At 37.2% G+C, this 12392-nt stretch overlaps 1 protein-coding gene across 5 annotated transcripts in view; it reads right to left on the reverse strand.

Annotated features, from left to right (window-relative positions):
- EXOC6B (exocyst complex component 6B) overlaps positions 1–12392 on the reverse strand; it is a 611818-nt gene that overhangs the window by 536233 nt on the left and 63193 nt on the right. For 2 of the 5 annotated variants that reach the window (XM_032592666.1, XM_030310834.1), the window contains exon 1: positions 2595–2654. The exons of the other annotated variants lie outside the window; for them this stretch is intronic. In XM_032592666.1, the coding sequence (XP_032448557.1) occupies positions 2595–2626 (32 nt within the window). In that variant the 5' untranslated portion in view covers positions 2627–2654. Of the gene's footprint in view, positions 1–2594; positions 2655–12392 lie in introns of those variants that run through there. 5 annotated transcript variants of the gene reach the window in all.

The following is a 12392-nucleotide window of genomic DNA, read 5'->3' on the forward strand; positions in this document are numbered from 1 at the left end:
CTCACAGACACTAGTTCAATTTTTTCTAGGTATCTCTATCACATACTTGTCCAGCTTTTGTGGAAACATCTGTAGTAAAAGAAAGCTCATTATGAAGCAACTGATCCCATTTCAATGGCTGTTGCAAAGTTCTTATACAAAAATAAAATATGCCTTCCTATAATTTTCACCATCTATCTTATTTTTGCCCTCAAAGGACCACTGAGAACAGGTCCTTGCTCCCCCGCTTCCTTTCTCCAGACTAAACAATCTCAAATTATTCAACTATTCCACATATAAACAGCCTTTCAATTCAGGTTTTTACCCTCTGGACACGTTCCAGTAGTCAACATTCTTCTTAAAGTATAATAAAACAGGCAGTATAGGACAGTGGTCAAGAGCACAGACTTCAAAGCCAGGCTTCCTGGATTCAAGTTTGGTTCTGCTATTTATTAACTATGTGACCTTGGGCAAATTATTAAACTTCTCTATACTTAAGTTTCCACATCTGTAATATGCAGATAATAATAGCAACCAATTCATACAGTTATTGTGTGAAGATTAAACGGCATAATATCCGTAAACCATCAAAACAATGACTGACACACAGAACGCATGCTATAAATATTAGCAATTTTAAAATCAAGCATGGTCAAGCTAGGGGGGGAAAAAGACACATCTCCTTTAACTTTTTTACTCAGCTTCTATTAAAACAGTCTTACAATAATGCTTTAACAGTTTTGGCCATCATATCATGCCATATATTGAGCTTAAACTCACATAAAATCTTTTAATTTGCTTTTATATACTGCTATACTCACTCAGTTGATATCCTAATCTCTAACTTACTACCTATCACAATTACAATCTATTTTTCCAGTCTACTGAGATCTTTTGAGACAATAATTTTGTCATTCAACTTTCTATTTCCATGTTTCCCTTTGTCATGTAGGCACATGAGTATTTTCACAAAAGAAAACTCTACTATAGAGAAGGCAAAAACCTAAGCAACGCTACAATCTAAGACAAGAGAACCCTGGAAAACACCAACATATAAAACTGTGTGATTTTCTGGTTCCATTTTAAGGGGAAAGAAGAGACCATCAGTCTCATAAAGTCAAATAGAAAGCTTGAAAAAGTTAATGTTCAGTCTTTAAAAAAAAAAAAATAAGTCCAGGTTATAGAAGAAGTCTCCAACCCCACTTCCTTTAACTAACATTCAGCCCCCCAACTGCGTCCAACTTGGAGAGAACTGTCATGAGCCAAAGCTTTTAATGTCCCTCCCTTTTGAAGGCACAGTGGAAACAATTCCCCAGAACAAAGGAGTTGCGTCAGAGAGCTCTCTGCTCTTTCAAGTTGGAAGGACAGTTGATTCACACCATGTGTCAGAGAGAAACACCAACTAGAACACCAAGTGAGATAAATTTTAGGCCTTCTGAGCTGTTTAATATTAAACTGTAATAAATCATCTTTACAGCAAATTATAAACAAAATATTTTGTTTACCCTTTCTCTCATATGTGTCTTCCCTTGCAAAGAAATTCTAAGAGAATTCTTAATTCCAAAGTCACATATTCTCCACCAAGAAATCATTTTCAAATGTTAGCATCCAGAATCAATGATCTGGTGCATACTCCCAAAACAATGCCCTGGCATATCACAATTAGCCTTGCCGTATGGCCCTTTGTTTTCCAAAACAGTGTTAGTTGAGTGATGGTCATGGTCTTTGATTAAGATCTCACCTGTCATTAACTCTACACTGAGTCATCTTAGTGTCCTGTCCGCTCTGGTCAATGATTTTACTTTACACCTAGATCATGAAATCAAATATATGTTCAACTATCATAAACGATACTTAAATGATTTTGTTTTTAATACTCCAAAAGAAAAAAACAAAAACAAAATCTGAAACAACCTTGATCTGTATAGATTTATTTGGAAAAATGGCCCTAAAAATAAAATTTAACAGAACAAATGATACCACAACTCAAACGATAAAATAAAGACTAGCTTAACATGTTAAGAGACATGTTTCTGAAAAGAGAGAATATTAAAACTACATGATTGGTTCAATACAAGGAATGGAACTGTGGGGAAAGTAAATTGCCTTCCTATCAGAAATGACCCTATAATTAAAAATTTGTTAGACATCTCCCTGAGGTCTAGTGCATATTTTCACCATGCATCTATTATCGGTTATGTATCATCTATTGTCAATCAATCTGGTCTGGGTCCTGTAATTTCTTTAAAAATCTGCTACCCTACACAAGTTAACTCTGAAGTCAACAAAATAATGATCTAATAAGGCCCAAACATCACTAAATAAACAAAGACTACTTACTAACAAAGAGTTGTGTTTAGGTCACTCTCCCAAAGCTATGAATATCACTATTCATATCACATCCCAGTTCTCCAATCTACAGAGTAACTTGATTATTTACTTCACGAGGAAAAATGGGGGCAATTATTTAAAATGTTCACAATACACTAAACTACAAAAAATAAAGTTTTAAAAGGCAGGAGAAATCTGACTATTAAATGAAATTAAATAATAAAATAAAATGACCACAGCAGGCTAAATAGAAACTGTTTTCTCAGAAATTTAAGAAAACTTACCATTCTAGGTGGGTTAGACATTTTTCCAGCATGGGCTCATTTAACAAATATTTACTGAGCATTTACTAAAAGGAAAAAGACAAGAATGTTTACCTTTGAGGGAGCTAATACTGTAATTAGTAAGGAAAGACAGAATGAAAGACAATGAAAGGCAATTATAAACCTGTACAGAAATTAATATAATGTTTAAATCTATACACTTAAATCTGTATACTTTAACTCTGTATACTTTGCATTATAGTAATGTAAAATACTGTTTGGTGTGGAATTGGATTAGTCAGAAAAAGTTTCTTGAATTTGCAGAAGACCAGGAATAAGGGGGCTAGGGGAGCTTTAAAAGCAGAGGAGGAAAACAGGACACAATAGATGCAAAGAAATAAAATAAAATGACTACAGACTAGTCATCCAAAATATATAAGCAAGAAGACAATGGAAAGATATCCATAAAGTGCCAAAGGACAAATTGTAGACCTTGAATTCTCTATGCAGCAAACACATTCTTCAAAACCTAACGACAAATAAAGATTTTTTTTTCAAACAAAATCTTAGAGAATTTGTTACCATCAGACCTGCACTACAACATTAGAGGAAGTTATTTAGACAGAAAGAAAGTGAAATCAGGTCAAAATAGGGATCTACACAAAGGAATAAAGAGCACAGGAAATAGTAAACAAAAAAGTTTTTATTATTTTTTAAACTTCCTTAAACTATAACAATGTTAAACCAAAAATAATTAGCTACAAATTGTAGAATTTGTAACATATATAGACATAAAAATGTTAGCAATAACTTAAAGTCATTGGGGGAAATGAAAATATACCGTTGAAAGGATCTTTTTTTTTTTTTTTAGTTTAGTTTTGAGAGAGAGTGTGAGCATGGTAGGTGCAGAGAGAGAAAGGAAAGAGAGAATCCCGGGGCGCCTGGGTGGCGCAGTCGGTTAAGCGTCCGACTTCAGCCAGGTCACGATCTCGCGGTCCGTGAGTTCGAGCCCCGCGTCGGGCTCTGGGCTGATGGCTCAGAGCCTGGAGCCTGTTTCCGATTCTGTGTCTCCCTCTCTCTCTGCCCCTCCCCCGTTCATGCTCTGTCTCTCTCTGTCCCAAAAATAAATAAATGTTGAAAGAGAGAATCCCAAGCAGGCTCCATGCCATCAGCACAGAACCCCGATGTGGGGCTCGAACTCACAAACTGCAAGATCACGACCTGAGGTGAAATCAAGAGTCAGACACTTAACCGACTGAACCACCCAGGCTCTTATGTTACACAAGAATAGGGATGATATCATTTGAAGATAGACTGTTGTCTTAATCAGTTTAGGCTACTATAACAAATTATCATAGACTGGATGGCTTAAACAACAAACATTTGTTTCTCACAGTTCAGCAAACTAAGAAGCCCAAGATCAAAACACTGGCAAATCCAGTGTTGAGTAAGGGCTCGCTTCCTGGTTTACCAGACAGCCATCTTCTCATTGTATCCTCACACTGTAAACAGCAGAGAGAAAGAACAAGCTCTCATGCTTCTTCTTATAAGGGTACAAATCCCATTCATGAGGGCTCCACCTTCCTGTCCTAAGTACCTTCCAAAGGCTCACTTTGGGGGTTACAACATTAACATACAAGTTTTGAAGGGACACAAAACATTGAGGCCACAGCAACTGTGATAATTTAAAGATGCATATTACAATCCTTACAGCAATAACTTAAAAAAAAAGGTATATCTAAAAAGCCTACAATGGAATACACCAGAATGCTAAATATTAAGTTAATCTCACTCAGTTAAAGAAAGTAAGAAAAAAGGGACCCAAAAAATGGGGCAAATGAAAACTAAATAGCAAGATAATAGGTTCAAATTTAATCAAATATGTAATGATATTAATGTGAATGGTTTCCTTTCCCTGCTTTCTTTTTAACTAATTGAGTATACCTCCATTTTCCTCCTTCCCATCTTTTGAGCTATTGTTGTCATTCCTTTGTGAAGTGCCTTGGTGTAATTTTGTTGCTTACGTTTATCCTGCTTGAAGATCTTTAAGCTTCTTGGATTTCTATTCTAATTTTCCAGAAAAAAAAAATCACTTTAAACTGTTTTTAAATGTTTCTGGTTTTAATTTCTGGAGGTGAGCCCATATCTGTAAGAAATATGATAATATTGCTGCTTTCTTTTTATCAGTTTCATATATCATCTCTGTCCTGCTATAATTAGATCAGACTTACCTCATTCCATATCACTTCTCTCCCTCTCTTCTCCATATACTTGTACCACTAAGGCAATCAGAAATTAAAGGAACAAGATGCTGGAGGCCAGGGGAAAAATGAGAAGAGCTGAGCCAACATTCTTTAGTCACTTTTTCCCCTCGAGGCATTTGCTAAATCTGTGCACAAGTAAAGCTAAGTTTCCAGTAAAGAAACTGAGCAGAAGGCCATGACTAAGAGGAAGAGAAATCAGTTTTTGACAGTTTTGTGGAGCTGAAGTGACATAAATTAGAGACTTAAGAAGTAAAGATCCTGGAGAGGAAAAATGGGAAGGAAACAGAATACTGCTCTCTCCTTCCCTCAACACAACTTGCTGAATTCTTAAGCTACAATGGACAAGAGGCTAAGAAGACAAGCAAAACGCCTCTAAGATGCAGAACAGGGTGTTAAGAAGTTTTGAGATATAGAGGAAATAAAGATTAGAATTCAGTGTCCACCTCAAAGAAGGGGCCCTAATCATCACTCCAAGGCTATACATCTTTGTGATAGGATACCATAAGGCAGTAATGCACCACAGACAGCCACAGCCTCGCCAGCACTGAACCCTGAATCTAGCAAGCTCTGACGGGACAAAGATCACTGCCACTCTATCTGACTTACAAAAAAGAGGGTGGAGGGGTTAACCTCTTCTTAGAGAAGATAAGGTCATCCAGAACCTCCACAATTTTTATCCCCATTCAGGCCAAAATTACCAGGCAGGCTAAAGGAGAGGATCACATGACTGAAGGTCAAGATCCACAGATGATCCAGATGTTGACATCATCATGAAAGGACTTTAAAACGGTTATGATTAATAAGACAAGAAAAAAAGGGAGGAAAGATTAACAATATTGATGAAAAGACAGAAAATTTCACCAGAGCCTTAAAATCTATATTACTTTAGGGGCTAGGTGGCTGGGCTGAGCCTGGGTGGCTCAGTTGGTTAAGCATCTGACTTCAGCTCAGGTCACGATCTCACAGTCCGTGAGTTTGAGCCCCGCGTCAGGCTCTGTGCTGACAGCTCGGAGCCTGGAGCCTGCTTCAGATTCTGTGTCTCCCTCTCTCTGACCCTCCCCCGTTCATGCTCTGTCTTTCTCTGTCTCAAAAATAAATATTTAAAAAAAATTTTTTTTAAATCTATATTATTTTAAAATGGAGGGGAAAAAAATCAGAAGCAAAAAATATGATTTTTAAAGTTAAGAACTGCATAGATGGTTTATCAGCAAGAGAGGATTAGTGACGATAAATCAATAGAAAATGTCTAGATTGAAGCATGAAAAGGAAAACAAAAAGATGTAAAATATAGAAGACTATTCAAAATATGAAGCATACGGCACACAGTCCAAAGGCCCACCCCAGCAGTTCTCAAACTTTTTCACCTTAAGATATCTTCATGCTTTTAAAAAATACTAAGGTCCCCAAGTGCTTCTGTATATATGGTTATATTTATCAACATTTGTCGCATTAAAAATTAAACTAACAAAAGAATTTAAGCATAAGAAAAACATAAGCATGTATCACATTAGCCTTTGAAACAGTGATGTTTTCATATATCATGTAGTCTCTAGGATACTATACTATATATTCTCCTGCAGAAATGTGAGTAGAAGAAGTTAGTGGTATTACGAAAATCGTTTTGAATTTGTGACTCCCATGAAAGGGGTTTAGTCTTTCCGTAACAGGGCAGAAACAACATCTAAAGACACCATGGTCAACTATTTCTTACCCAAAACTAAAAAAAGACATCAATCCACAGTTACAAGCCCAGCAAACCCCGAGCAGGGCGAATACAAAGAAAACTATACCTAAATACATCAGAGTAAAACTACAGAAAACCGAAAAGAAAGGAGAAAATATTAAAGGAACAACAATAACATTAAACAGAACAGATATGTCAAACAACAACTGAATGATACCTTGGCAGTTCCTCAAAAAATTAAAAATAAAGTTACCATGTGATCCAGCAATTCCACCTGTAGGTATACACCCAAAACAACTGAAAGCAGGGACTCAAAGAAATATTTCTACATCTACGTTCATAGCAGCATTATTCACAAAAGCCAAAAGGAAGAAGCAACCCAAGTGTTCACTGACAGATGAATGGATAAACAAAAGGAGGTACACCTAAGATAAAATATTATTTATTCAGCCTTAAAAATGAAGGAAATTCTGGCACATATTACAACATGAATGAACCCTGAAGACATTATGCTAAGTGAAAGACACCAGTCATAAAAGAACAAATACTGTATGATTCCACTTACATGAAAGTACCTACAATAGTCAGATTCAGAGACACAGAAAGTAGAATGGTGGCTGCCAGGGGCAGGGGAAAGGGGAGAATGGGGAGCCATTGTTTAATAGGTACAGTTTGGGAACATTAAGAAGGTTCTGGAGATGGATGATGGCCATGGCTGTACAACAATGTGAATATACTTAATGCCAATAATCTGTATAGTTGCAAATGGTTAAGAGAACGGGTCAGTAGTAGACTTGCATTAAAAGAAATACTGCAGGGGCGCCTGGGTGACTCAGCTGGCTGGGCGTCCAACTTCAGCTCAGGTCATAATCTCACAGTTCCCCGCAGCAGGTTCGCTGCTGTCATCCTCTGCCCCCTCTCTCTCTGCCCTCCCGTGCTCATGCTCGCTCGCTCTCTCTCTCTCTCTCTCTCAAAAATGAATAAACAGGAATGGCTCAGTTGGTTAGGCATCCGACTTTGGCTCAGGTCATGATTTTGTGTTTCATGAATTCGAGCCCCGCATCGGGCTCTGCGCTGACAGCTCAGAGCCTGGAGCCTGCTTCGAATCTGACTCCCTCTTTCTCTGCCCCTCCCCCGCTTGTGCTCTGTCTCTCTCTCTCTCTCAAAAAAAGATAAACATTAAAAAAAATTAATGAATAAACATTTAAATAAATGAATAAATAATAAATAAACAAACAAACAAATGCTGCAGAGAGTTCGTCATGCAAAAACAAAGCAATCTCAGAAAGAAGCACAGAATGGTGGAGGAAATGGAAATTAACCCAAAAGGGTAAACAGTAATGAATGCTGACTCTAAAAAATAATAAGGATAATGTCTTATGGGCACTAAATGACATGCAAAATTAAAATTCATGACAGCAATAGCTTAAGAGGTAGGAGAGGATAAATGAAAATCAAGTGTTCAATGATCCTAGCACTGTCATGGAAGTGACACAAGTAATAATTTATACTACAATCTATGAGTCAAAGATGCATATTGTAATCCTTAGAGTAATTCCTAAAGATTAAAAGAAGAGCCAATGAACAGGAAAAGAAAAAGTCAACTATCATGAAAAGAAAATCCAAGATTTTTAAGTTCAACGAAGCTCTCTTTTCGGTATAAAGTCTACAGAGCAGCCATTCTGAATATACAGTTAACTGAAAAATGTGTTCACCTAAGTCCTTCTTAAGGCAACTACTAGAGAAAGAACTCCAACCAAACTAAATGACAGGAGAAACTTCAACCAGAAAGACTGGCAGGGCTCTAGTCTTTCCATAACAGGGCAGAGCATATTTAACTGCAACTCTAAGACAAAAAACAAGATCAGGTTAAAAGTCACAAAATATAGTATATAAATATAGTATGTAAAAAGTATACAACTAAAAAGAGAAAAGAAAAAATAGAAAGCAGCATAAGCTAGTAGACTGCTTCATACCTAATAACTGGGAGTCAAAGCTAAGCAAATCAGGTACACATCTCCAATCCCTAACCTAAAAATCCCTGAAACAGAAATGTTTCAGAATTCAGAATTTTCCAGATTTTAAAAAGCAAGTAGGGTGCATATTTCATACATTTCATAACATCCCCAGTGAGGTCTTAAGAAGCATTCCCCTCATCTATCACATTAGTATTTCTGCAGCAAAATGTAGGAATATTTATACAACAGTAAATATAAAGACTATCACTGGGGCGCCTGGGTGGCTCAGTCAGTTAATTAAGTGTCCAACTTCAGCTCAGGTCATGATCTCATGGTTTGCGAGTTCGAGCCCACGTCAAGCTCTGTGCTGACAGCTCAGAGCCTGGAGCCTGCTTCAGATTCTGTGTCTCCCTCTCCCTCTGCCCCTCCCCTGCTCACGCTCTGACTCTCTGTCTGAATTTCAATAATAAATAAACGTTAAAAAAAATTTTTCAAAAAAAGAAAAGGCTATCACTACCTCAGGTCAATGCTTGTCAGGTTTTGTTGCCAGATGAATTTAGACAAGCTTGGACAACAAATGTTTTCAGGGCCTTTGGATTTTTGAACTACAAATTCAATACAAAGGAACCACAAGATCAAAAATACAATTTTTTTTTAATTCAAAGAAAAAAGACACTATGAGATATGGCTTACAGTAGTAACTTCCTCCATGCCCCCCCCCCAAAACACCTCTTTTACTTAATACTAAGTTATTGTTAAAGAACTACGGTGCTCTAAATTTCCAAGTGGTGGTACTTGCAGAGTAAATTGCTGATGAACATACAAGTCACTAGGGGGCAGCAGAGCACAAGGAGTGTCCCCAGAAAAGTGGTGAAACTGGCAAAGTACTTACATAGCTAGAGTACCAACTGCTGGAAACATTTCATTCACTAACACAATAAAAGACTTACCGATTAACCTGTAAAATCTGCTTCTAAAACTTCATTATATTCCTTCATTATATTTTAGTTTTTATTTTTAAATAATTTCACACTGCATGAGTAATACTGAGAACTCCTGTAATAGCCTTTACGCAGAATTCACCAATGTGTAAGTTTGCCACATTTGTTTTATCATTCCTTGTATGTATATATACATTTTTATTTTCCTAAACCATTTGAGCATATGTTGCATATACTGCGCCCTTAAAACCGCAGTGTGTATTTCTTCTCTTACCTAACGACAGCACAGTTATCAAATTCAAGAAACTTACATTGGGGCGCCTGGGTGGCTCAGTTGGCTAAGCGTCCGACTTCGGCTCAGGTCACGATCTCACAGCCCGTGAGTTCGAGCCCCGCGTCAGGCTCTGGGCTGATGGCTCAGAGCCTGGAGCCTGCTTCCGATTCTGTGTCTCCCTCTCTCTCTGCCCCTCCCCCGTTCATGCTCTGTCTCTCTGTGTCTCAAAAATAAATAAACATTAAAAAAAAAAATTTTTTTTTTTTAAATTTAAAAAAAAAAATTTTTTTTTTAAATTTAAAAAAAAAAAAAGAAACTTACATTGATACAATCATAAGCTAAGTCATAGTCCACATCCCAATTTTGTCAACCGTCCCAATAATATTCGTTAGAGCATTTTCATTTCTTTCTGGAGGGTGTCCCATCCAGGATCATCTATTCCCTTCAGTTGTCGTGCCTCTTCAATCTCCTTTCATCTAAACTAGCAGTTCTCAGACTTTTTAGATACAGAAGCCCTTTACATTATTAACAATTGAGGACTCCAAAGAACTTTTCATATGAATTCATATGAACATATGAATATACATACATATTATCATTAGAAATTAAAACTGAGAAAGTAAAAAATAAATTCATTTAAAATTTAAAAACCCATTAAACATGTTAAAGAATATGTTTTATGTTGGGGCGCCTGGGTGGCTCAGTCGGTTAAACGTCAGATCTCATGGTTCGTGGATTCAAGCCCCGCGTCGGGTTCTGTGTCTGACAGCTCAGAGCCTGAAGCCTGCTTCAGATTCTGTGTCTCCCTCTATCTGCCCATCCACTGCTCATGCTTTGTCTCTGTCTCTCAGAAATAAATTTTTTAAAAAATGTTAAAGAATATATTTTATGAAAAATACTTATACATTCTAAAACAAAAAATAGAACACCTTGTTTCACAGTCATGCAAATCTCTTTAATGGCTGGCTTAACAGAATACATCTGGATTCCATAACCACTCCTACATTCAATCTACTGCAGTGCAGAGTTTTGGCTGAAGGATAGGAGGAAAATCCTCATACACATGCAGTTGGAAAAACGACAATGTATTTTTAAAGCTTTTCCATGTATTTTTATATATATACATATACACAAATTTATGTTACAACCTCAAAACTTTATGAGTTTCAGAATAAAATCCATTTGTCTTACACTTTGAATGAATCTTTTACCCATATGATAGGGCATTGGTCATCTGAAAAATACTGGTTCACTTGATTTTGTTAAGTCTTTCAAATATTGACATATTTCATTATACACCCTCAAAAACTCACATTAATCAGTATCACCATCCAGTCTCATAAGTTTCTAAGTACCGTCAACCTTTAGAAGGGCAACAGGCCACATCTACGAAAACATAAACTTGGAACAATAGTAAATCCCACACAAATAGTGCAAATAATAAATTGGTCATTCTATACAACACAGCAATAAAGATGGACTTGGGGCACCTGGGAGGCTCAGTCAGTTAAGCACCCGATTCTTGATTTTGCCTCAGGTTATGATCTCATGGGTTCATGAGATTGGGTTTGTGAGATCAAGTCCTGCATTGGGCTCTCTGATTCTCGCTCTCTTCCTCTCTATCTGCCTTTCCCCCATTCACACGTACTCTCTCTCTCTCTCTCTCAAAAATAAATAAACTTAAAAATAAGTAAACTAAAAAATGGACTTTAATCACAGTAAACAATATTACAGTATCACTGTACATCAGAATTGCTGAAATAAAAAGTGGCGACAACACCAAAATGCTGGTGAGGATGCAGAGAAACTGGATCTCTCATGTATTATTGGTGGGAAGGCATAGAACAGTACAGCCATTCAGAAAAATAGTTTGGCAGTTTCTTAAAAAACTAAACATACGCTTATCATAAAATTCAACAACCGCACTCCTGGGTATTTATTCCAGAAAAATGACCACCTATGTTGACCAAAAAATACAAAAATTTGTACACAAACATTCATAGCAGCTTTATCCATAATAATAAGTGAAAGGTTCTTTGTCTTCTTGGTATCAAGTATGTGCCATCTTTACCAACACCAATTGTCTGATTCTCTGACACCAATTCTGACACTTACTACTGGAGTTAATGTCAGACCCCACAAGTTAAGGGCTTAGCTCCATAAGAATGCCCCCACTTCAGACACCAGCCACAAACAGGGTACCCAAGCCACTCAGATTTATGCTTGATCAACTACAAATTCAGGGGTTCCTATGCCCCTCTTCCAGGTCAGGTTCAATAAGTCACAAGAACAACTCACAGAACTCAGGAAAGCACTTACCACTACTGGTTTATTATAAAGGATACAAATCAGGAAGAGCCAATGGAAGAGATCTATAAAGCTGACATGGGAAAAAGGGGTATGGGTAGCTTCCATGCTCTCTCCAGGCACATCATCTTCCCAAGCTCTTTGATGTGTTCATCACCTTAGAATCTTTCCAAATCCCATTCTTTAGGGAATTTTATGATTGATTAAATCACTGGTCATCGGTGACTGGATTCCATCTCCAGCCTCTTTCTCCTCCCCAGAGGCTGGGGTAGGGGGCTAAAAGTTCTAACCCTCTAATCAAAGAGGTCTTTCTGCTGACTAGCCCCCATTCTAAAGCCACCTAAGCATCCCCCAAGAGTCACTTCGTTAGCATAAACTGAGGTATTGTTGA

Source organism: Lynx canadensis, chromosome A3 (assembly GCF_007474595.2).
Source record: "Lynx canadensis isolate LIC74 chromosome A3, mLynCan4.pri.v2, whole genome shotgun sequence".
Classification (NCBI taxonomy): domain Eukaryota; kingdom Metazoa; phylum Chordata; class Mammalia; order Carnivora; family Felidae; genus Lynx; species Lynx canadensis.